Source organism: Podospora bellae-mahoneyi, chromosome 4, assembly GCF_035222275.1.
Source record: "Podospora bellae-mahoneyi strain CBS 112042 chromosome 4, whole genome shotgun sequence".
NCBI classification, from domain to species: Eukaryota; Fungi; Ascomycota; class Sordariomycetes; order Sordariales; family Podosporaceae; genus Podospora; species Podospora bellae-mahoneyi.
In genome coordinates, this window is record NC_085883.1 from 1,028,901 (window position 1) to 1,052,635 (window position 23,735).

The window sequence follows — 23,735 nt, forward strand, 5'->3', positions numbered from 1 at the left end:
GATCACCAAACGTTGAAGCTTGGGACCAACGGTTACCAACGGACAGGTACCAAGAGAGATGTTTTGATGTTTTTCCTAGTGGAGGGGGTTTCGTTGGAACGATACATAGTTAGAAAGCCGCTCCTATTTGAGACTAGGTGATCTGTCTAAAGGAGACATCACATGTCCTATAGACAGACGGGCTTATGACGGGAAGGGTCACCTAGTGAGGGGAGGCGGTCAGCAAGGTACCCGGCGGTAAACGCCCACCGTAGCACTGGGGCTATCGAGATCCGATGGAGGGGCACAGACCTCAGGATGACCATCTGCGCAGCGCTGATGATGCCTGTCCCTCAGCCCTTTTTGATGGCTGGGGAAGAGGACTGACTGTGGACGGAGTATGGTCACAGGACAGTGCTCAGCTCAGCTGTGTCCAGCAGTGAAACATGTGAGCATAGGTATCAAGATGCTGAAGAAGTCAAAAGCGTAGGTCTTGGCAGCTTTGCCCTGTTTGAAATTTTCGTCATCCGGGCGCGATGCCGAGTGCAACAAGCAACCACAGCAAGCCACTCAACTGCCAATCTGCCCGTCTCCACACACCGGGAGCCACGGTCCCTTCCTCTAAAAGCTTCCATCTCCTTTCCTGGGACCTGGAACAAATGCACAAAATCAAAAGCGCATCTCTTGCACACACTGCACGCACCCCTCGACCTCGAATCCACAAGCTAACCGTTGCCGCCGAATTCCTATCAGCCTCAGCCCAACAAAGGCGCCCCCCTATGCGACAAGGGAACCGCACGAGCGACCGTTCTCTTCGACATGTCTATCTCTCTCGCATCTGAACCCTAGCTTGTTTTCTTTTTTCCCCTACCTTTCCTTGCTGGCCGAATATCGACGAGATTGTTTCAATTGGGGGGACATTGCAGTCCTTTGGCGAACATTGATTGCCCTTTTGTGACACCGTCTTACACCTGGAATGCGCGCAGGAACAGCCTCCTGGAAACGCAACACTTCACGAATTCACTTTCTGCCTCTTTTTGCGACGACGACGACGAAGAAGAAGGTTCACCACACACACACACAATAGACTTTTGTGGGGAAACCATCATTAAGAGCAACCTACCGGGATAGAGATTTCCTTTTTGCGCTGGAGCTTGTCTCCGTTGAGATTTTCCTTTCAAAATGTCGGCGCAACAGTCTCACACACCCCAAAACGCGACAGCAGAAACACAAACCGAGACCAACACCCCCACCAGGTCAACAACTGTTGCTACGATGGCGCCACCACCACCAGATCAGCTCGGCCCGACGACCTACGTTCGTTCGTTCATCTCACAACCAGTAACGGCTGCTTTCATGGCTGGCGGAGTGGCGGGTGCTGTGTCGAGAACGGTGGTGTCACCTCTCGAGCGCCTCAAGATTCTGTTCCAGGTCCAGAGCGCGGGGAGGGACGCATACAAGCTCAGTGTGGGCAAAGCGTTGATGAAGATGTGGAAGGAGGAGGGCTGGCGCGGGTTTATGAGAGGCAATGGCACGAACTGCATCCGCATCGTGCCTTACTCGGCCGTCCAGTTTGGGAGCTACAATTTCTATAAGAGGGTATGTTTGCATTGCGTGGAGGGACTTGCTGCTTGTGGGAGCTCGGTTGCTGACCGGATGGTGTATTGCAGAGGTTCTTCGAGAGACATCCCGACGACAGCCTGACGCCCCTGTCCCGCCTGACGTGCGGTGGCATTGCTGGTATTACCTCTGTTACTGTTACCTACCCGCTCGACATCGTGCGAACAAGACTCTCGATTCAGTCCGCGTCCTTTGCCGAGCTGGGTGAAAGACCAAAAAAGCTTCCGGGCATGTGGCAGACCATGGCGGTTATGTACAAGACTGAGGGTGGGTTTCCTGCCTTGTACAGGGGTATCGTTCCGACGGTAGCTGGTGTTGCGCCATACGTATGTGGTTTTTCCGTTGCAAGCTGAGAAGGGAACGGAGTGTGAATGCTAACCATTTTGGCAGGTCGGTCTGAACTTCATGGTCTACGAATATGTCCGGCAATACTTGACACTGGAAGGCGAGCAGAACCCCAGCCATGTTAGGAAACTGGCCGCTGGTGCGATCTCTGGCGCCGTTGCGCAGACATGCACATACCCATTGTAAGTTTGAGTGGCAAGGGTGTGTGTGTTAAGGTTGAAGACGAAAACTGACCACAGCCAGCGATGTATTGCGGCGCCGCTTCCAAATCAACACCATGTCCGGGATGGGCTACCAGTACAAGTCCATCACAGACGCCGTTCGCGTCATTGTTACCGAGGAAGGTCTGAGAGGCCTCTACAAGGGGATCGTTCCAAATCTCCTCAAGGTTGCCCCCAGTATGGCGTCCAGCTGGCTCAGTTTCGAGATTTGCCGTGACTTTTTTGTCAGGCTGAAGCCGGAAGAGGAGTCATTGCTGAGGTGATCTATCGCCAAAGTCGGCGCCCAGGATGCCCTTGAAGGTGGGGGTTTGATGGGCTCGACATATTGAAAGGGTCTACGACACCATCTGCTGGAGGAGGACGGGCTGGTCACGACGCACATACCTTTACCTACTTATACACCTACATACATCCACCAGCTGTTGAGAGGAAGGCAGCGGTTTAATACGAGTCCTACGATACCACAAACAACCAGCTCCGTTCCTGATAGAGGTTCTCCGTGGGGAATGATGGCGTGCTTGTTCATTGTGATTTGGCCCGTGGTGAAATGGTTGGGACAGGGCAGAGGGGAGGATAGTAGATACAGGGAGAGTGATACGGTGATCCACGCGGTATTTTTTCCGGGTTATGCATACGGTGGTGGGTTCTTGTGATGTACACCTCAATATCATAGGAGGCGACGGTTGTCTTGGGAAACATAAAAAGCATGGTGGGTCGGATAGACAGCGAGGAATAAGCATAAGGTTACAATCTAGAGGATTTATGTTTAATGATACAGCATCTCTCAGCAGGGCCAAAGGCCAAATGAATGAAAGTTGATGTTCCTGGATGGCGGGGAGCAAGCAAGGTGAAGAATAAAGTGGGCCTTGACCCGGGAGCACTGACCACTGGCCCGCCCTGTGCCCAGCCTCGATCCCGCCAATGGAATTAGTTGCCCTCTCCCACCGCCCGCGCACACAAATCCTGACCCACTGTGGGCACGCAAAAATCACCTCGAAATTTTGGCAGCTCCCGCTTCCCTTCAAAACTCTCCATCGCCCAACGAACCTCCCATCGACCCGGATTTTGTCGCCAATCCACGAGTCACCGTCAAGATGGGTACGTAACCGACGACATTCCGATCTTCCAGCCTTCGTATGCAAGTGGACGAGAGAGTCTGAAATACTGTCTCTCTTGTCTGCGAACCATTCGGCAGCAAAACTCCGTTTTTGCGCTCCCGGTGTGCGTCGAGAGAGGCCTCTGTCGATATCATCACAGCCGACTTGTTGTCGCTCCGCGCTGCCCTCCTTGCGATCTGCTTGGAAGATGAACAGCCTGCTAGCAAACACGGCGCTGTGGATTGATTGAGGAGCCCTCGGTGTCACGAACCAGCCGGTCGAAGCAAGCCACTTTCAGAGCATACTGGAACCAAAGAGGCTGACTGGCAGTCTGCGAATAGGTATCGATCTCCGCAAGCACCACGAGCGGTCCACGCACCGCAAGGCCCCCAAGAGCGACAATGTCTACCTCAAGCTCTTGGTGAAGCTCTACCGCTTCTTGGCTCGTAAGTTCTTCACCCCTCCCTCCACAGAAATGGGATGGGATCGCTAACCAGAAACACCAACCACCGACAGGCCGCACTGATGCCCCCTTCAACAAGGTCGTCCTCCGCCGCCTGTTCATGTCCCGCATCAACCGCCCCCCCGTCTCCCTCTCGCGCATTGCGGCCAACCTTAAGAACGGCAACGACAAGAAGACCATCGTTGTTGTTGGTACCGTCACTGACGACAACCGTCTCTTGACCGTCCCCAAGACCACCATTGCCGCTCTCCGCTTCACCGCCACCGCCCGTGCCCGCATCACTGCTGCCGGCGGCCAGGCCATTACCCTTGACCAGCTGGCTCTGGAGAAGCCCACCGGTGCCAACACCCTCCTCCTCCGTGGCCCCAAGAACTCCCGTGAGGCCTTCAAGCACTTCGGCTTCGGTCCCCACAAGCACAAGGTGCGTTTTTCTCTCGGAAAACCTTTGGATGAAGGCAGCACTAACCCCCTTACAGAAGCCCTACGTCGCTTCCAAGGGCCGCAAGTTCGAGCGTGCCCGTGGTCGCAGAAGATCTCGTGGCTTCAAGGTCTAAGCGTCTTTTTTCCGAAAAGAAAAAGCAGACGACAAACGACCTGGAGTTTATACCCGTGGGAGAATCAAAAAAGGGAAAAGAGTCGGAGCAGTACGGCGTTTCTGGCAAATGGCATGGGCGGCAATGGTTATGGAATTTGGTCATCTCTTGTCTTCATGGGCGAACAAGATTCTGCTTTACTGTTACGAATCAACTGGCAGCACTCTGCTGGCCATGGAATGACAATGACGCCGTTGGGGCCTGCTCCGAACTTTGTGTGTGTTGTGTGTGTTGTGTGTGTTTTGTGTGTGTGTGTGTGTGTGTCTGCCTGTCCATGATGGGAAGAAATGCGATGAATGTGAATTTGAATGGATGTCATTTGCCCTCCTAGGATGGAATGTTTTGAGTAGTCTGTGACGTATGTTAGCAATATTTCCACGCTGCTATTACATGTGTTTTAGCCCAAACAATAACCAGCACATGCCTCAGACCTAGTACGGCAGGACATCAGGAAACTGATGGATTGGGTCCCTTCCACGTCCGTCCCCGCGATCAAGGTCTGCTCGATTGATACATTTTGGTCTCCAGAAGTCGAGCATCTCGTCTTCTGAAAGCTTTGGCGGATGGGCAAAGTAACTTCCGCCCTGCGGCAAACCCGGAGCACAGACAACCGGCCGGGTCGGGATTGCACAGATCTCCTGTTTTGAGAGAGAAACACAAAGTCAGCATGCTTCTTGGAGGTAAACTTGTTAGTAAAAATATTGAAATCTTACATCAAACTTGCACTGTCTGTCACACTTTGCCCACAGATCCCACCCAATCCATGACAGAGTGTCTTTGCTGAGCTGTCTGTATCGTGCTACTTCCTGATCGTTGAGCCGAGTTTGATCACCCCAGTAGTTTGTAGTATGTTTCTCACTCAAACCAAAGAGGTCCCATTCCCATGTGCAAAGCCTTTCCGTGATGACGCTGAGGGAGTGATATAGAAGGACCTCTGGCCGGCCGAAGGTTGTTAAGTCCATGCCTGCTGTATAGGTATACTGTTGAACACCGGGTTATAGTCTGCTCTTTGGCGTTGGGGGCCTCTCTGATGAATCGGAGATTATGTGGGACTCGAGATACGGGCTAGGATTGTACATGTAAGTTTGTGGATTTTGGCAATGATCGCTTTGGTTCCTGATTTCCACTCCTCGAAACACTGCGCCAATCTCACGGGCTCGGGTGCTGTGTTGGGAGAGGGTGGTGGTGAATGTAGCTTGCTGGTGTGTACCCGAATATAGGCTGTTCTTTCCAGGTCGAAGATGTAATGGTTTGTAACTATGAGTGTATCGGTTTATATTTTCTGGTTGTATATCGAAAGTTGGTGTCCTTTTTTGAATCCCGATCCGTTGATAAGGCTATAGTTGTTGTCGACAAGCTTCCCGGCGTGGTGCGATTTGGCAAGACTGATGAGTTCTGGGTTGCAAAAGGAGATTATGCGGTAGATGTCCAGGTGGAGTCGGGTTTCTGTTAAACACCCCCCCCCCCCTTCCTCTTCAACTCGACCGTTATGCCACGATGTGCTACGGAGCCACTCGTATGAGCCCTGCTCTGAGAATATGTTGCTGAAACCGTTGGGTGGTTGGCGGTTGGGGTTGCGTGGGAGGTTTTCTGGATTATCCTGTTCCATGTTGCCGGGTACGGTAATATTAGTGATAAAGAGCTGTTGGAGTTGAGAGGTTTAGTAACCGCATGATAAGGACTCATAACCGGCGTTCATTCCCGTTAATTTCCAGCTTTTTTTACTAGAGAAAACCTTTACGGAGCCCTTTATTTATCTTATCAGCACCCCCTACCCTACCTATTGACTTACCTATCCTATAATATAGTGAAAAGCCTTAAAAAACAATAATAACCGTTTAACTGATCTTTAAGGGCCTTTATATTGATCTTAATAGCCTTTAACTATCCTTTAAAGCCCTTAAACCATCTTTTAAGCCCTTTAATTAACGCCTTTTAATTATCTTTTAACATTTTTCAACTATCTTTAAGAGCCTATTAAATACCTTTTAACCCCTTAATAATTATACTTTGTAATATAGTTAAATTCTATATCGAGGGGGGGTGCTGGTCAGATTAATAGGGGGCACCGTATAGGTTCTCTTTTACTAACTTGCAGAGGTCAAGAGTGGGTTGGTCTTTGTCATAGATGAGGTTGTAGTCTGGATGAAGCGGGACGTGGCTTTGGAGGATTGATATCTAAGAGTCAAACGTGCCGAGGGCGGTCAGGGTGCGGATTGACCGTCGAAGTAAATGATGTTGAGGGGTCGAGTTGTCTAGTAGAGATGCAAGTTTAAACGGCCGAAACCACCGTAGATGCCTAACGTATTTTATAAGCGAGTCGTGGGTACAAGCGAGTCGTGGGTACAAGCGAGTCGTGGGTACAAGCGAGTCGTGGGTACAAGCGAGCCGTGGGTTCTCCACTACCTACCAACAACTATCCTTAACTGCTAGACCACAACATTAAAACCAACTACAATTACGTTAAAAACAGCTGAATGAGACCCTTCTGCAGCCTTCTGGCAAGTGCGGGCATTATAGCCAGGCTTACTGCACACACAATAGCACTAAACCTTTGTACGAGCCCCCCCTACACTACCGCCATCCGGCTGTATTTCTTCCACTACCTCCCTACCCACGGCCTTCTAGTCCAGTAGATCCTATACATCTTATATATTAACTGATCCTCCGAGCCATATACGTATTCTTTCAGCTCTCCGGCGCTTATTTAGTACTTTATTAGCTTTGTGGAGCGAAGTGTTCTAACTAAAGGAGGGCTACTTAGTGTATTATAACTATCGTACGCTTTAGTAAGATAGTTCATAGTAACTAATATCGAAGTCGGGAAACTATTTTAATAATTAATAATACGAGTTTTAATAAACGTTAATTACGAATTAGCTTTTCGGAAGTTATATAGTATTTAAGTAACTTAAGGCTATAGGGTACCGGCGCGTAAAGTCGGGGGTATTAACGTATAAAACTTAATATTTAATTTGAAAAATACTTTTTTTAAATCGTACGGTATAAAGTTAGTCCCTATAAAATTACTTTATATATTTTTCTTCGTTATAAAAGTAAAAAAAGCTGCGCGGAAAGTATAAAGGAACTCGAGTTTAATAATATAGTTAATATATATATGTATATTAAATCCTTAATTTAATAGTATGACGAACCCCTATTCAGAACCTCTGAAAGGGATACTGGTTGAAGGCACTTCTGAATAATCCTGGTTCGGTACAGCTAAACAGTGTACAACAAATGGCTTGTCTCAATCACAATAGCTAAGATACTAACGATTGCGAGTTGAATTGCATACCGCGGAACTCTCTATCTACACCAGCCAGTTCCTCCGTATATATAGACCTCGGGGCCCTGAGGTGCTCGTCGTGCTATGCCTTCGATCACCCGTAGCATCTTGCATCCTGCAGAGTGCTCGTGCTTCTTGGCGCCATAGCACTTTTGGCCAGCCCTGATTGGCTGCCTCCTGACTTCCCTAATGATTGGCTGGGGACGCCCTCGCCCCTCGTACGGCGCGACCTGTCGTTGGGTTAACTGTGACAAATAGCCGTATATTTACTTTAAAAATTTGTCACAACCCTGGTACAGGACGAGTTGTGGGGACACGGGAGCAGGGGCCAATCGGAAGAACGTATAAGAGAGCCAATCACAGTGAGGGACGACTGATCAGTACGCTCAGGGCACTGAGCAGACCAAGCAGTCATGATCAGTGTGCCAAGGACACTGAGCACGGCTTGGCAGGTCTGTATATACGGAGGAACTGGCTGGTGTAGATAGATAGTGCCGCAGTATGCAATACAAGTCGCAATCGTAGTATCTTAGCTATTGTGATTGAGACAAGCCATTTATTGTACACTATTTAGCTGTACCGAACCAGGATTGTTCAGAAGTGCCTTCAACGAGTATCCTTTTCAGAGGTTCTGGATAGAGGTTCGTCATATAATTTAAAATAATCGATATTAAATAATTAAAGAAGGTAAAATAAGTATAGAAATATATAGAGCGTAATAACATTATTTTATTAATAATAATATTTAAATTTAATTAAATAATAACTTCTATAATTATTAAGGATTAATAACCGGTATTTACTTTTCGTACGGAACGTTATTGGTTTGGGGTGCGGCCACAGGCCTGAGGGTATGAGTAAGGAAGTGGGGCTCTCTGAGGATTCGGGGGTTCAGGGGTCATGTATATAAACGGTCTGCTTCGGACATTCTATTTTAGACAGCTCATTGACTTTTATTTTTTCGTATTTTGTGCCTTGCATGCGTGCGGGCAATTCTGGCCCTCTGATCAGGCCAAATCGGTACTTACTGTGTGGTCTGCGAGCCCACAGAGTCTTTTGTTTGTCCTACGTGAAGTGCGGTATGACGAACCCCTATCCAGAACCTCTGAAAGGGATACTGGTTGAAGGCTGCTTCTGAATAATCCTGGTTCGGTACAGCTAAATAGTGTACGACAAGATATCTCAATGTAATCACAAGATACTGTAACTACAACTTGAATTGCATACTGCGGAACTGTCTATCTACACCGGCCAGTTCCTCCGTATATATAGATCAGGGGACCGTGGACCGTTGACCCACAGACGGTCCTCGGTCCTCTCCGGATTGGCCGATACTGGACCGTGGACCGTGAGACCCACCACAGTCCCCGGTCCCCACCTTATTGGTCCGTTCCGTCCTACTGGACCGTGAGCCCCGCTCGATCGTACGGTCCAGCCCTGATTGGTCCGGTGTGCCCCACTGTCTCCCAAAACCGTGACATGCGGCCTGCGAGCGAGCCACTGTCACGCAGGTGTGTTCATTCAGAACCCTGTTGAGGATATATTTGTGGTGTTGTGGTTGTTTTGTGTGTTTTCTCACCATTTCACTATATAATAATTAAAGTATTTAATTTAATTTAGGCTTATTAAATTAATAATCTGATTATTATCGGTAATTATAATATATTAAATAAATAGTAAATTATATTCGATATAGGAATTAGTAAAGTAATATTATACGGTTAAACTAATAAAAAATGAAATAATTTAATTAGAGATATTAATTCCTTAAATTACTGTTATTTATTCGCGGCTATTAAACTAAATTAATTTTATTTTATTAAAGCCGTTCGAGATTATAATTACTATACCCGCGAAAATAATATTTGTTATACACTTAGTTTTATTAAAGTTATAAATATTATTATTTATAATACTATATTTAACTTTAATATTCCGTATAAGTGTAAACTATTCGGTAATAACCTTTAAATCCTCGTACTTAGCCCTTTAATCATTATATTTACGCGTACAGTACGTACGGAACTTTAATTAGGGTTTAATAAATCGATATACCTAAAATTTATTAATAGGAGGCGTATCGCGTACGTGTAATAGTTAATTAGCTATATCTTTTACCCTATATAATCTAGGTAGAAAAGCTCGCGTATATAGCTTAATAATATATTAAATAATAGCCTTTTCTTTTAATTAAGTAAGCTTCTTTATACCGGGCGTAGTATCGCGTCGTGTAGGCCGGCTAGTGCGTCGATCGCGGAGGGTTAATACTGGTATATTGTAGAGCTTAGCTACGGCTCTGAGGCTTAATTTTTCGTTCTTGTGGAGAGCTTTAAGGGCTAAGATTACCCTCGCTTCCTTTAAAGTAGAAGGCATATTGGATTGTAGAAAAATTCGATGTAAAGTGCAAAGAAGACGCGTCGCGCTAGGGAGTGCGCGACCCACTAATATGCACGACTCACCGATAACGTACGTTATCCTCTTCCCGAAAACACTAGGTAAAAGAAGATTGGATTTAGAGCTTCGAGTCGAAAGCGGCTTAGGTCACGATATTATAACAAGTCTGTCTTATCTTATCAAGGGGCACAATTTCAATCGATATACAGTGCAAAGCTCTACTGTGTTATTGTTGGATCTCGGTGCGTAGGATGAATCAGTCAGGAAACCTCTCTCAGGTGGTATTGAGGAAATGTCAGGATGAATATTTTTATGCTACATGTGGCAGGACAATGAGGAAGACACTTGTCGGGGCGGTCAGCGACATCTGCGGCGGTCGGCTATGAGTGAAACAAGTGGTCCGCAAACTGGGCTGTGTTTGCCAGTTGCCTGACGAGAAGGTACACCTTTCCTGCACATGCCGCCATGCAACAGTATGTAGGAGAATGGCGTTAACAACCACAGTGTTGGTGATGTTTTCTATGGTTCCTAAACTCATGAAATGGTAGGGTAAGCCAAAATGACATCGAGAGGCCTAACTAAACTCAAAGTTTCGACTGGTCTAGTAAGGGGGAATTAAGGGGGCAGTTTGGGCCCAAGTTTTTCACAGTATTAAGTAGTCCCAGCTAAGGTGACGTGATCACCGTAAAGAGCTTTCTATTTATGGTGCCATTCCCTAGTTGACATCATTCCAAGATTACTGCGTTATAACCGCGAAAGTATTCCACCCCGACCTGTGAAAGTGATGTGCAAAATTTGAGGTCTATGCCAAAGCATTGGCTCTCAATCATCAATCAATCCTCATCTTCGTCTTCCAAGTTACCAAGGAAATCCCACCACTCCAACGATAGCTGCGCATTCACAGAGTCAACGAATATGTCTTCGGGGCTGGTGGAGAGTTTGGCGTCAGCATGTCTATGTAATAGCTCACAAACGGAAAGAAGCCTCATTCTCCAAAGCTCGTACAGGACTCTCAAAACTATTGTTTGAGCCTTGGAAAGATATACAAGAAATGGTCTTGAAGGCTGATCTGGGGACATGGTGGTCCTCTTTCAGCGCCATGTCTTTCCGAAACGTTGGCGGCCACCAACTTGCAAGCCTCATGTCATCAAAAAGAAAGAAAAACTCACCCATGAATCATGCTTCCGCAAAGCTGACCATTACACTCTTGCAAAAGATCCGGATACCAGCTATTCACTTCTTCGATTTTACCTTCTGTCAACCACACACAGTCCCATATTCCTTAGCCAAAGCCCAGGTGGGGGACAACTCACCATCATTCTCCTTCATAAAAGCCCAGAGATTCTTCTTCACCATCTCGACGTTATTCAAAAAGTCCCTCAAGATACCCACCGCCTCCTCACGCTCCATAACAGACAGCCTCTTCACTCCACTCGGCAAAGGCTGCTGTCGTGGAATAGCCGCCTTCTCCTCTAACTCTTTCAGTCTCACATCCACAAGACCTAGGTCGGTTTCTGGAGCTGTGATGCTCAGAAATTCCCTCAAGCCGACCACCTCGATTTCGTCAAGAGCAGGCAGCTGCACCGGCGGTCGGTCCATTTCGACGCGCGGTTTCATCCGGGCAAACGCGTACCTCGCCCAGTTGGTAGCGTGGTGAGCACGCGTCGTCCAGCTCTCCAGATCTCTCGTGATGCGGTTGTGGTGTAACGAGACCAAAACAATCCAGCTGTTGGGCTCGAGGGTGCGCACAAGTGGCCAGCAGTCACCGACGTGTTCGGCTCTCCGGCTAGTTCCGGGACGGAGCGGCACTGCGGAGCTCTCCAGCGGGATTTGGCTGATTTGGTAGTCGTTGTTCATGCCGTTCAATGCTGGGGGTGCGGAGCAGAAATCAAAGAGCTTTTCAGAGGCCTCGACCCCGGTGGAACCGGGTTGTACTGATCTCAGAATGTACTGGATGAAGCCGGCTGCGAACCGCTCTGGTTGAAGCATCAAGTTGCCCATGGGGAAGTAGTTTGGCCAAAAGCGTTCCCGGCCTAGTCCGTACGTCTGGTGTCTGACAAACATGTGCTGGACTGGGAATATGTCGACAGGAATCTGGTAGCTAGGTATGGGAATGGGTCCGTAGTGTCGTGCCGATCGCAATGGTGTTGACAGAAAGTCTGCGACTAGGATATGCTTTTTGGTCATAGAAGACGGCATTTTAAGCATCTCGACGAAAAGTTCGGTGCTACGCAGTTGGTCCCCTTGGCGTGGGTGTTTGGCAAAATACAGATTCTGTATGGTTGGAAAGCGCGCCAGGACCTCAAGAACTTCCGGTGGGCTGCTTTTGAGTGTATCGGTACAAAGACTGATGGCTCTAATGGGGGTGTCTCCCAACCGATTGCCCAGTATAATTGAAATAGAGTGGGCCGAGAGATTGTTGAAAGGTGTTAGGTCGAGTTGCTCCTGTCCTTCTACTGTCAGGGCAATGAGTTGCGCGATGGGTTGATGGTCGCCCAAATTCGCAGAATGTTTGATCAAGTAGCGTCGTAGTTCATTCTGAAAGTTGGGGATAGCCCGAACGTGTTCAAAAACAGAGATATCCACATCTTCCATCTCGGCAGCACCACGAACCAATGTTCTGAATACTTGGTCACGGAGAGATGGTGGCGGAAGGGGTTTCTGGGACGACTTAAAAGGCCACCCAACTGTGGTAGCATATTAGTGACAGTCTCTAGTCTCCCCATTCTGCGTCGAGCAACTCAACTTACAATGCAACGTTGGCACATCCATTACTTTCCATCGAGAGGTGATTGCTGATGCCTTTTTAAACTCATCGGTAAACTCATCAACGGAGCCTCCATACAAACGTTCGTTCACGAAAGCGCACCCAGTGATAAAATCGACAACTGATAGCGGTCTTGACGAGGGAGAGCCATCTGGCCAGAGAGCTTGACGGTTTAGGCGGGACGGATGAAGATAAATGCCGTATCGAACCTTGGCCGGGTCCGACACATCGATCACAAGCATGTGACGATGGAGGGCGCGCTCAAAGTGGTGGTAGACGCTTTCCAGAGGCCAATGCCCAATGTTTTGGTTGGTGGCCGTTTGTTTACGGGTGACAGCGATAGCAAGACAAGTCGCAATGAAGGGAAACTCTGGGTGACCAGCCCGTGACGATCCTTCGTTCGGCCATGGCGGTCCAGGCTGGTTGTAGAAGTCGTAGGCAAGAGATATCTCTGCCCGTGTTCCAAGATAATTCAAAGGATCTGAAAAATAGCGGAGAGCTTTGGCACAGCTTGTCAAGAAGGTGCCTGAGGTGCAGTCAGCAGTGAAGGCAGCCAGAGGGTAATGTGGTGCTTGTTGGTCTGGGCCAAGTCTGGCCACAGCAAGCATGAGCCAGGGTTTATCTGGAACATCTCGATCAGGCTCATAAAATCTGGACTGGCGCCAGCCGTTCTCAGAGGCTTTTTGGAACGGCATGTTCGAAAGTGTTGGGATATATCAGGACAAGTGGAAGTAAGTAGGTAGTAGAAGAACAGAATCAGATGTATATTACGACACTAAATCAACCAAAAAATCAACGAAATCCCACAAGACATGGAAAGAGACACAGATGAGAATTGAGGATGTTGAGAGCGGTGAAAGTGCAAGTTGCTTTTTGTCATTGATAGTGAGGTAGGTTAGTTTAAGGTTGGGTACCGAGGCTTGGGAGCGGTTACCTAACAACTGTAAGTAATACGGTTATGGCACCAGCTGAAATCGGCCCGCATATTACGGATACCTATCGCTTACGGCTAGTGACAGCCGGACATTTCCGCCCACAGCGGGCAAGCAGTCCTCAACAAATCCACCACATCACATGGCCAAAAAACATCCGGATAAGCACAAATCACCGAAGTACACGCCTCACCCTCATCATGCCCGATCCTGATGATGGCAGCCCCTCAGTGGACAGCCCATCACCGGCACCCGTCCCAAATGACAACGTGACAACAACAACCACAACAACCCCAAGGGTCGCGTCGCCAAAGGGCCCGAGGAGACGTGCTCCAAACCGAACAGTTGAAGGTGGTCCACCCGCCTGTGTCAAGTGTCATGGATTCAAGATGCGCTGCATCCGCCAACCAGATCAAAAAGATTGCAACCGATGTATCAATGCCAAAATTGAGTGTGTTCCCCGCGAGCCTGGCTCGGTAGGAAGGCCACGACTGCCTCGGCCGCCCGGGTGGAAGAGGAGTCACTACAAAAAAGGCCGGCGACTTGGCGATCAACTTGTGCAATCAACCTCACAAGCAGCTGAAGACCTTGATCCAGAATCATCCTCACCTTCAAATTCAACCGAGGCCACACCCCCAGAACCAACAAGCCTAGCCAAGAGCTCAGCACCAGCTCGATATGGTGGTCCCATCATCGGACTAGCAGGCTACAACGCTCTCTTGCCCAACTTTGATGACCTCCCCCATGACAGCTCGGCCGCTGCCGCCAACGCTCGTGGAAGTATCTACACAGAAAGCACCTTCAGAGCCCCTCAACAACCACAACCGCCGCTTCACCCATTGTTCCGTTCAACTCAGACCCCTCCTGAACCCCAACCCTCACCTCAACCTCGACAACAACAACCTACTGCTTACGCACCAGCAGACCAAGACCCAATAGAACAACTCACCCGCCTCCAGCTACAAATCTACCAACACCACACCCTAGCCAAGAAGAACGAGCCCTCCATAAGAAAAGACGGCACCAAACCAACCGGCACTGAACCACTCGACACATCCTGGATCAACCCCCTCTTTCAATCAGCCTCCCTTTTCCACACCATCCTCTCTTCCTTTGCCGCATCTCCGCCTGATACAGCAACCTTCTTGATGATAATCTCAATCTACAACCGCCTCTTGCAAACGTTTGACCTTTTGGCGGATTGTATACAACGCTACATATGGTGGCACGGCATCTGTGGCTCGCCTATGGTGCAAGATGACAAGGATTTTATCAGCGGGCTGAGCGATTCGGTGGTTGTTACGATAGGGGGGGTGGAGGTGCCGCGGAGTGTGAAGGGGAGTAAGGTGGCGCTTATAGACACGACGAGGGCGGTACATTACTTGACTTTTGGACTGATGGAGAAAATTTGGGGGGTGTTAGATGGGTGGGTGGGAGGGGAGGATATGGTGGTGAAGAAGGGGGCAATGGAGGGGGTGGGGAGGTTGGAGGAGAAGGTGAGGGAGAATTTTGTGCGGACTAGATGGAGGAAGATGCCGGAGCGAGGGTGAGAGGGAGGCGGATTATGTTCTTGGACAACTCGTGACGGAGGGTGATCTAATCAAGCCAGCGTTACCTCCAAAGTCTTGGTGAGCGGATTTCTATGATTTCTATCATGGGAATGTGTTGGCTTGGCTGGCTCGCTTACTCCTCCTTAGTTCGCCGCCCGTCTTGGACATCTTATCACAGAAGACTTGTCACTACAGTTTTGCTCAGTTTCAAGTCCTTCATCACCAAGCAAAGGTCACCATTATTGCACAAACACAAAAGGTAAAGAAATGCAAATGCATTGTATGTATGTACACTCCCAACAACTAAACAAAACCTAGCAAACGATCTTTTATATGCACAGGATGGCGCGCCCCCTTAGAGAAGACCAAGAAAAGCTAACCAACTGACCGCCCTAGGTTCTGCTCCATTTTTCACCACCGCCCCTTTTCCCGCTCTCCTAAGCATCAATCGCTTAAAGAAGGGAAGGGTTAGAGTTGCGAAGCAACATCTCAAAGTACTCCTGGTGCCAGGCACCGGCCTCGGGCGAAGGCTGGAAGGCATCGGGCTTGCCGCAGAAGCTGTCATAACGAACAGCCGAGCTATCGGAAGTACCATCCGACTCACCGCCGGGCTTGACCCAGACGAAGGCATCAGCCAGCTCGAGGCCGGTGTCGGCCGAGGGGGGACGGCCGAAGCCGGCACCGTCGACGTTGCACCAGTTACCCCACTCCTGGCGGAGACCCTGGACACCGCTGCGGCCAGTGTCGACGATGGCGTGGTTGGGCATGCCGGCGGCCTTCAGGCGCTGGCCAAAGGTGTTGACGTAAGTGCGCTCGTTCTGGCACGAGTTGTACTTGGCGTCGGAGGCGGAGGAGAACTCGCCGGGGGACAGGTCCCAGGCGTTCCAGCCGGCTACGTTGGTGGCGATGCCACGGAACTGCTTGGGGCTGCCGGCGGCCTTGTAGGCCTTGGCGAGCTCCTCGGCGCCGGGCTTGAGGTTGGCGTCCCAGCCGAGCCAGCCGCCGTGGCCGGCGTCGATGTACTGGACGACGTTGGGAAGGTTGAGCGTCTTGAGCGCGTAGGCGACACCGTCGCGGTAGCCGGCGGCCGAGTTGCGGCAGGCCTGAACGTCGGAGTTGGTGACCAGGTTGGGGAGCGAATCGGGTTCAATGACGAGCGCGACGGCGGTGTTGGGGTGGGCCTTGAGGATGGAGGCGATGCCTTGACACAGCTGTCAGTCGTCTTTTTTCCTTGGTAAAGATGTCATTGAGGATTTACTTACGGTCAATGAACTCAGTCTTGTACCTGTTGAGCTCGCCAACCTTCAGCTCACCGTTGGAAGCCTTGGCAGCGCAATCACGGCCGGGAAGATCGTAGACGACGACACCGAGGATCTCGTTGCAAGGAACCTCGGCGAGAGCGGGCTCGAGCCTGTCAACATTGGCGATGGTGTCGAGCCAGACGAAAGAACCGGTGTCGGCAACCTTGCGGGCGGCAGCCTCGAGGGAGGGGTCGGAAAGGTTGGGGATGGCGAGCTCCTCGATCTCCTTGCGGTAGAAGTTGTTGGCGTGGAGGGTGTACTGCTTGAAGACGTTGGTCTGGGCGTTGAGGGAGACGGCCGAGGCGCAACCAGCTTGTCTCTTGGTGGGCTTGTCCTGGGTGGTCGGGGAAGGGGCGGCAACGGCTGAGGCGACGAGCGCCAGAGCGGCGGCGGAGCTGGTGATCTTCATGTTGAACGACGGGGCGAGTACACTTGCTGCAGAAAGTATGAAGGCCTGAGGGAGGAAGATCTTGTTTCTGCCGAGGGGGGGAGGGTGGTCTCGCTTTATACCAGGGGACCTCTCCGCGGACTTGGCGTTGCCGTGTTACCCCCCTGAGATTTCTTCAAGTCAACACAACAACCTCGACGAGGACTGCCCAACACACGGTTCTCCTCCCTGGCTCACATGGTTCACGCGGCTCGAAGGCACACAGGAGCTCTCTCTGCAATCAGGAAGACAGGCCCGTGGTCTCGGCCAGGAACCTCCGAGGAAGGCTTGAGCCGCGCCGAGCAGTCGCCGCTGGAATATAGGGTGCGGGGCTGGTGTTGAGTGCCGAGCAAGGCGACTGGACAGGTCCAAGATCCCCATCTGGCATTTCATATACAGCTTCATTTACGCTCAGGCGACGGCGGCCGGCCCTACTCTGGATTGGTGGGAGGCCAACGGGCGGCTACCACTACGATTTGCGAGGGAAATTGTGGGGAAGAGGAACTTGCTCTCTATTGGGGTTGCCATGTGCAATCTGGGGTATTCGACCATCTCATGCACGGCCGTTCGATCTTGCCCCTTTTGGTCACACTGGGATCCTAGGAGGGAGAGGGTGGCGCCGCCCAACCCCTTGCAGCCACCATCATCAGCTGCTGTGGAGGAGCACCGGGGGGAATGGCGATCGCTGCTCAATGGCAGTGGGGGCTCCGAGCCGTCAGCCGTGTTGGAGAAATCGCGACTACCGTCAAGATAATATGCGGATGCGGAACTGAGGGCGGTCGCCAGATTGTCTGCGGTTGGATGAATACTGTGAGAGGTATGGTGCCATCAGAAACCTGTGTTCATATGATCAGGTTCGAAAGGGGGTGTGAGGACCCTGAAGGGTTCCGTCCGAAGTGTGGCAAAAGGACAAGAATACAATGGTGAGCATTGCTTTTGGTCACGTTTGTTTCAACTCTAAAAGCGCCGACATGTCCAGTATTGACAGTCCCCCTCACTACTCAGGCACTGGCCTTTGACTGGAAGGAGCGGGACAATGTCTGAGAGGCAAATGCACGATTCCCTCCTCCCCCCAAGGGATCGGATTTGATCCAGCTGCAAAATGCGGGGTCTCCACAAAATGTCAGGCTGTTTGAGTGTTCAGGTTGCGTGGTGCGCTCTCACAGGGGCGGCAAAGTGTGTATGTGTGAAAGAGAGCGAGAGAGGGACCAACCATGTCGGTAGCTTTTTGCTGGGAACAAGGGGTGGTGGTGGTCCGGGTACTACTTTGTTTTTTTGGTTGGAACCAAGCGGCAGTTTAGATGGCTAAAATACGCCATCATCTGAAACAGAGCGTTGTTATTTGCTAACTGCCTTATAAACGGTTATAGTGCCGCGCCCATTAAGCCGCAAAGCCCATGTATTAGCCGGCACATCCACCTTGGACGCTGCATATCTTTTTGTCTTGACAATCCCAACGAGAAGGGACACACACACACAGCCGAAGAAAAACTCTCCGGGCTGGCTGGCGGGGGGGGGCCAGGCTTTAGCCGAAGCGGCGTCAAAAGCCCGATGGAAAAGGCTTGTATTATTTGGGCGGCAAGGAATAACAATGATCACTGGGTACACACGAACAGGCAGTGAGAGAGATTGTGCCTTGTTCGGCACACGGAGGCAACAAACCGGTGGCCTACCTAGGCGGGATGGGGGAGGATAATACACTTGATGATGTGCTATCTACCAGGCATGTGCTCTCCGCGCAGCGTGAAATCAATCATTGGGTCCCTTCGTTTCCTGTAAGAGATCATGCACCTCATTATTGCTTGCCCGGAACAGCAACAGCTGGAATCCGAGGAGGTGCACGCCACCACCTCGCCACATCGTCACACAGTTACACATACCCAAGATGGAGCAAGTGCTGGAAAAGTTGGGAAGGGTAGGTAGGGGAGATCTCGGGCTATGGTACCGACTGAGGAGAGAGCAGGTATTTACCTCAAATTGACTCCCGAGTTTTCCGGTTTGAAAATGTCACCTGGATCACCACTCGCCCCGGTGTCCCAATTTCAGCAGTCCTGTGGTTTTGTTTCCGTTGAGAACGATGATTGATCCCCAGGAAGGGCTCACGGCAATTAGGACGGTAAGCAGGCCCGAGGTGACATTGTGGCTGAGGAGAGTGTGAGCCTTTTAGAGTTTGAAGTTGTAGACCGGGAATAAACTTGGTCTAATATTGATTGAGACGATCAGTTGGAGCATGCCACTCTTCGTCCACCAGTCTAGCATTTGTATTTGGATAACCAATGGTCAGAGTAGTGTATTCAGAACCCTACAATGTCATATTTTGGTCCTTGTAGTCATGCGTGCTAACTCATGCCAAATCATCTCGAAAACAAACATTGAATTACAAGTAGACTCGAGTGAGAAACTCGGCCCATTGCAGCCTCAGCTTTTGATGCCACCAAACGCCTGTCCCAACTATGCACAACAGATATACTACACAATGCCACAGACCACCTCACCATTTTGAAGAATCTTATACATCCCGTCCACATGCTCAAACGTAACATCTTCCCTCCTTCTCAGCGCCACATAGAAGGCCTCTCTCGATTCCTGTGATATATGTCAGGTAACCCAATGTTTCCATCAAACTCCACCAAAAAATGAACAAGAGCCACAACTCACCTTCCGCGACGACATTGGCTTCTCCCTATGCACCTTTGCAAACATCTTCTTCAGCACCATCTTCAACTCATGGTCGCCACTCCCTTCGTAATACTTGCACACGAAGTGCCCGTCCGGTTTCAGTGTTTCGCTGGCAAACGTCAACGCCGCTTTGCAGAGTTCCTAATTTTCCCCCAAATATGTATCGTCATCATCACCACTTCTGAAGAGATGTCAAAAGAAAATAACCTACCATGCTCCCCGCGTGGTCCCTGAGAGAAATTCCGCTCGTGTTCATCAACCTGTGTAGAGACAAATACGGGTTACTTATGCTGTTGATTTTGAATCCTTGAGTTTGGGGCCAGGGTTCGGACATGTCGCTTAACACCACCTATTGTTTTGTTTTTTTTCCTCGTCAGCATTTCTACTCCCTCCTTTTTCAAAAAAAAAAAAGAAAAGAAAAAAAAAGAAACTTACATCAACCACCCTCATATTCAAGCTCTTCTCCTGTTCCAACTCCTCCTCCTCCTGCGCCGACCGCCTCTCCAAATCGATATAACTCCCCCTCTCCTCCACCCCTTCCTCCTCTATCTCAATGCTCTTCTTTGCCGCCCACTCCCGCCTCCTCTCCATTTTCCTTCGTTTCAAATCCGCCTCCAACACAAAATTCTTGCACATCTCCTGCACCGCCTTGCTGAGAAAGTTTCCCTGGATGGTGCTCACCCCCTTTGGCGGCTGGGCAGGCAACAAGTCAATGCCAATCACCTTCCCGTCCGGGGCCGTCGCATCAAGTGCCACCTGCGACCACGACCCAGGGGCGTACCCCAAATCAACGACGATCTGGTTCCTGCGGGGCCGGAAGAGGGAGTATTTTTCTTGCATCTCTAGGAGCTTGAAGGCGGCGCGGGAGCGGAGGCGTTGGACTCTCGCCGCGAGGGCGAAGCGGTCTCGGGATTGGCGTTGTTTCCACTGGGAGCTGGAGGAGGAGGGGCGAGATTGGGGGTTGTTGTTTGATGATGGCGTTGTAAAGGTGGGTCTAAAAAAGGATGGTGATGGTGATGGTGATGGTGATGGCGAGAGCGAGAGGAGGGTGCGATTAACGGGTCGGACTGCTGCTGCCAGCCGGAGAGGCGCCCGGAGGCAGGATAAGCTCATCGTGAGGAGTGCGATTGTGAGCGTCCCTTAAATTTGTGTAAGAACGAAGAACCGGAACTAAGTTTGGAAAAAAAGAAAAAAAGAAAATTGACAACGTAAAAGATGTTGTCGTATTTGGCGAGTGTTGATGAGATGAGCACGAGAGCTTGCAGAATTGATGCTTGTAAATGCAGCTACCCGAACTTTCACATCTTGGCATGGGCTAATCCATTATGATTATCGAGTTATCGGGTATCAAAGCTCGCTTATCGACATGTCTTGAACGACAAGCACTCTCAACATCACCAGCGACATCAAATCACCCACAACCAGACCAATTGACGTTGAACAATGTATGCATTCAAATAACTGATACAACCGGTCATCCCAAAAGTCCCACATGTATGTAGTGTAATGTACCCAAACTCCATTCCCATGCCCACAAACTCCTATGCCATCATCAATAAATCACACACAAAATCTCAAGCCAGAAAGCTCGCTCCCACACCCCTCTTATCCCTCTTCAACGGCGAAAAGGCCTTCCCTGACCCGCCAATCCCAATCACCTTGCCCACCGGCCCCTTGTTCATCCTAGAAACAGGCGGTCTCTTCCTCACACCACCAACAGCCGCCACCGGCTTCGCTGTCTCAACTACCTTCTCGCCCTCGTCCTCCTCAAAGATAGTCGGAGGCGCTGCACCGCCCAACTTCCTCTTCTTCTTCTTCTCCGGCTCCACACTCACAGAACGTTGCCTTACCGACGCGGCATCTGCGGCCGCTGGCTTGGAAACAACAGCCTCTCCCTCCACGTCCGCCTCCTCCAAAGAAGGCAAAAAAGCAGTCATCTTCTTGACACGACCCACAGGCGCATCCTCATTTGCCTTCCCAGGCGAGGAAGGCTCCAACGGCTTAGGCGCATTCGTCGACCCCTTCGGCCTACCCCGAGTCTTCTTCTCCACCATCTTCTTCCCCTTCGCCACAACAGGCGCCGCCTCCTCCACCTCACCCTCTGGCTCACCCGCCTCCTCAGCAACAGGCTGCTGCTCCTCCTCCTCATCCACCTCCATCGCCTCAGCCGGCGTAGCAACAGCGGGGGTCTTAACCCCCACCGTAGCAACAGTAGGCGTCCCCTCCACCTCCCCAATTGAACCCACCGTCTTGTTCAAAAACGGCGTGATCGAAAACGTCGACTTCTCCACCAAAACCGACGTGTCAAACCCCCTCTTCTTAAGAGGACGCTTCGGCCTGTCGTCCACCCCCCCCGGCGTCATCAGCACCTTTTCATCCACCATCAGCTCATCCACCGTCCTCTTCTTCTTCGCGTTCGCCTTGGCCGCGCCAGGCTTCTTCAGAGGGACAGTAGTCGTGCTGCCAAGCCCAGCAGGGATAGCAGGGACCTTAGCCATTGCCTTCTCCGCCTGCTCGTTCGCCCTTTCCAGCTCAGTTCTGCACTTCTTCAGCTCCTCAACCGTGTCCTTGTACTTATTTTTCAGCTTCTCAACCCTGTTCAGCAGGGCATTCTTTTGCTCTTCGGCGTCTTCCACCGCTTGCTCGTTTTCTTTCCGCAGAGCTTCAGTCTCCTTTTGCTCTTGCGCCAGGGCTTTCTTGAGGCTTGTGAGCTCCTCCTTTAGCTGCTCAACCTCCTCCCCATCCGCCGCACCGTCAGTAGTCTTCTCCGCCTTGGCCGCCTTCTTCAAAGCAGCCTTCTTCTCCTTTTCCAACTCCTGAACATTCAACCTCAACTTCTCCAACTCCTCCTGTACCTCTGCCATCGCATTCTCCCGTTGCGCAGCCTGTTTCTTTTCCGTAGCAAGAGTCTTCTCCAACGCAGCCAATTGCCCCCTTAACCCCTGGATTTCCTCCTCCACCTCGGCGCTCTTCTCTGATGTCTTCTTTTCCTTGGCCAGCTGCTTCTCCAGTTCCCGGATTTGTGCTCTGAGCGTTTCCTCCTCTTCCTGGTTCTGGTTCTCGTTTTGCTGCTTCTGGAGCAGGGCAGCCTTTTGCGCGGCGCGCTTCTCGTTAGCGAGTTCGACTTCTAGCGTGTTAAGCTGTCTTTCGAGGGCCAGCTTCTCGGCGAGGACGTCCTTTTGGTGGGCGAGCTGTGACTTGAGGTGTTCGACTTCTGGCTTGAGGAGGGAGAGCTCGCGGGAGAGGGCGAGCTTTTCGGTGAGGACTTTGGAGGAGTCGACCGAGAGGTGGGAGAAGGCTGTTATTTCTTCCTATAGAAATGAAATTAATATTTGAAGGAGTGTGCAAGGGAACTGGGTGAGGGGGGATGTTACCTTTAGATTAGAAATCTCGCGATTCTGAGTCTGCATAACCTTCTCCTGCCTCCTGCACCGTTCGTGCAGATTGTCGAGTTGCTGGCGCACATCGTCGGCTTGGTCGACAAGATCTTTGATGCGCGCATCTCGCTGAGTGATTTGGTCCTTGAGAGTGGAGGCTTCGTCTTGGAGGAGGAGTTGTCGAACTTTGGCTCGTCGCGCGTCTTCTTCTCGCATGACTAGTTCTAGCTGGTGGGCGGATTGATGATATTGGAGGTCAAGTTCGTGGAGTTTTTGGGTTCTCTGAATCGCATAAAACATGTTAGCGTTGTCGTGTAGGCGGTTGGTTGGCATCAATGGGACATTTTTCGCAACCTTTTCAGAGTCCATGATTACATGGTGCGACGACGCGTTTTTCGACGGCATTGATCACGTAATGATGCGCGCAAGAGCGCGAGAAGAATAACAAAAGACTGTTGGGGTTAGTAAACTGGATTGACTTCCACGAGGGAGTCTTGAAGATTCAGGGGGTGTGCGTTGCAGTGAGGTTTGGGCGACGATGAGGTGTGATGACGGAGAGAAAGTGGTTGCGCCAGTGCTGGCCAGGGGACCAAAGCGTTGCGAACTCCAGGTTTGAGAGTAAACAATCTGCCCGAAACAGCCTAGCTGGATCCGCCCCCACCATTTTCCCACTGCTCAGCGTCACCTGCCAAGATATGACA

The 23,735-nt window shown here is 50.6% G+C and overlaps 8 protein-coding genes across 8 annotated transcripts; 3 read left to right on the forward strand and 5 right to left on the reverse strand.

Annotated features, from left to right (window-relative positions):
• Window positions 1–359: 359 nt before the first annotated feature.
• Window positions 360–2,130, forward strand: QC761_402380 (uncharacterized protein; the record flags this gene model as incomplete). The annotated part of the gene is made up of 3 exons (XM_062878519.1): window positions 360–1,578; window positions 1,650–1,925; window positions 1,990–2,130. The coding sequence occupies exons 1-3, from the start codon at window positions 1,162–1,164 to the stop codon at window positions 2,128–2,130; spliced, it is 834 nt and encodes a 277-aa protein (XP_062732005.1). The 5' UTR covers window positions 360–1,161.
• Window positions 2,131–3,259: 1,129 nt separating this feature from the next.
• Window positions 3,260–4,641, forward strand: RPL18A (60S ribosomal protein L18A; the record flags this gene model as incomplete). The annotated part of the gene is given in 5 exon segments (XM_062878520.1): window positions 3,260–3,263; window positions 3,604–3,708; window positions 3,779–4,146; window positions 4,202–4,533; window positions 4,544–4,641. 4 exon segments carry the CDS (start codon window positions 3,260–3,262, stop codon window positions 4,277–4,279), a joined length of 555 nt encoding a protein of 184 aa, XP_062732006.1. The 3' UTR covers window positions 4,280–4,533; window positions 4,544–4,641.
• Window positions 4,642–4,657: 16 nt separating this feature from the next.
• QC761_0063630 (uncharacterized protein) lies at window positions 4,658–5,950 on the reverse strand. Its single transcript, XM_062872618.1, has 2 exons — window positions 5,032–5,950; window positions 4,658–4,956 (listed from the first exon to the last, which is right to left on the reverse strand). The coding sequence occupies exons 1-2, from the start codon at window positions 5,278–5,280 to the stop codon at window positions 4,750–4,752; spliced, it is 456 nt and encodes a 151-aa protein (XP_062732007.1). The 5' UTR covers window positions 5,281–5,950; the 3' UTR covers window positions 4,658–4,749.
• Window positions 5,951–10,661: 4,711 nt separating this feature from the next.
• QC761_402400 (uncharacterized protein) lies at window positions 10,662–13,720 on the reverse strand. The gene is made up of 3 exons (XM_062878521.1): window positions 12,752–13,720; window positions 11,171–12,688; window positions 10,662–10,928 (listed from the first exon to the last, which is right to left on the reverse strand). Exons 1-2 carry the CDS (start codon window positions 13,461–13,463, stop codon window positions 11,259–11,261), a joined length of 2,142 nt encoding a protein of 713 aa, XP_062732008.1. The 5' UTR covers window positions 13,464–13,720; the 3' UTR covers window positions 10,662–10,928; window positions 11,171–11,258.
• A 6-nt stretch (window positions 13,721–13,726) lies between these two features.
• Window positions 13,727–19,528, forward strand: QC761_0063650 (uncharacterized protein; the record flags this gene model as incomplete). The annotated part of the gene is made up of 3 exons (XM_062872619.1): window positions 13,727–15,246; window positions 15,693–16,463; window positions 16,528–19,528. The coding sequence occupies 3 exons, from the start codon at window positions 13,727–13,729 to the stop codon at window positions 16,916–16,918; spliced, it is 2,682 nt and encodes an 893-aa protein (XP_062732009.1). The 3' UTR covers window positions 16,919–19,528.
• Window positions 15,510–17,378, reverse strand: CEL6C (1,4-beta-D-glucan cellobiohydrolase cel6c). The gene is made up of 2 exons (XM_062872620.1): window positions 16,513–17,378; window positions 15,510–16,451 (listed from the first exon to the last, which is right to left on the reverse strand). The coding sequence occupies exons 1-2, from the start codon at window positions 16,958–16,960 to the stop codon at window positions 15,703–15,705; spliced, it is 1,197 nt and encodes a 398-aa protein (XP_062732010.1). The 5' UTR covers window positions 16,961–17,378; the 3' UTR covers window positions 15,510–15,702.
• On the reverse strand, window positions 19,326–20,921 carry MRM2 (2' O-ribose methyltransferase). The gene is made up of 4 exons (XM_062872621.1): window positions 20,093–20,921; window positions 19,869–20,006; window positions 19,637–19,798; window positions 19,326–19,564 (listed from the first exon to the last, which is right to left on the reverse strand). The coding sequence occupies exons 1-4, from the start codon at window positions 20,768–20,770 to the stop codon at window positions 19,448–19,450; spliced, it is 1,095 nt and encodes a 364-aa protein (XP_062732011.1). The 5' UTR covers window positions 20,771–20,921; the 3' UTR covers window positions 19,326–19,447.
• Window positions 20,922–21,108: 187 nt separating this feature from the next.
• Window positions 21,109–23,629, reverse strand: QC761_402440 (uncharacterized protein). Its single transcript, XM_062878522.1, has 3 exons — window positions 23,389–23,629; window positions 23,032–23,316; window positions 21,109–22,968 (listed from the first exon to the last, which is right to left on the reverse strand). The coding sequence occupies exons 1-3, from the start codon at window positions 23,437–23,439 to the stop codon at window positions 21,232–21,234; spliced, it is 2,073 nt and encodes a 690-aa protein (XP_062732012.1). The 5' UTR covers window positions 23,440–23,629; the 3' UTR covers window positions 21,109–21,231.
• Window positions 23,630–23,735: the final 106 nt, after the last annotated feature.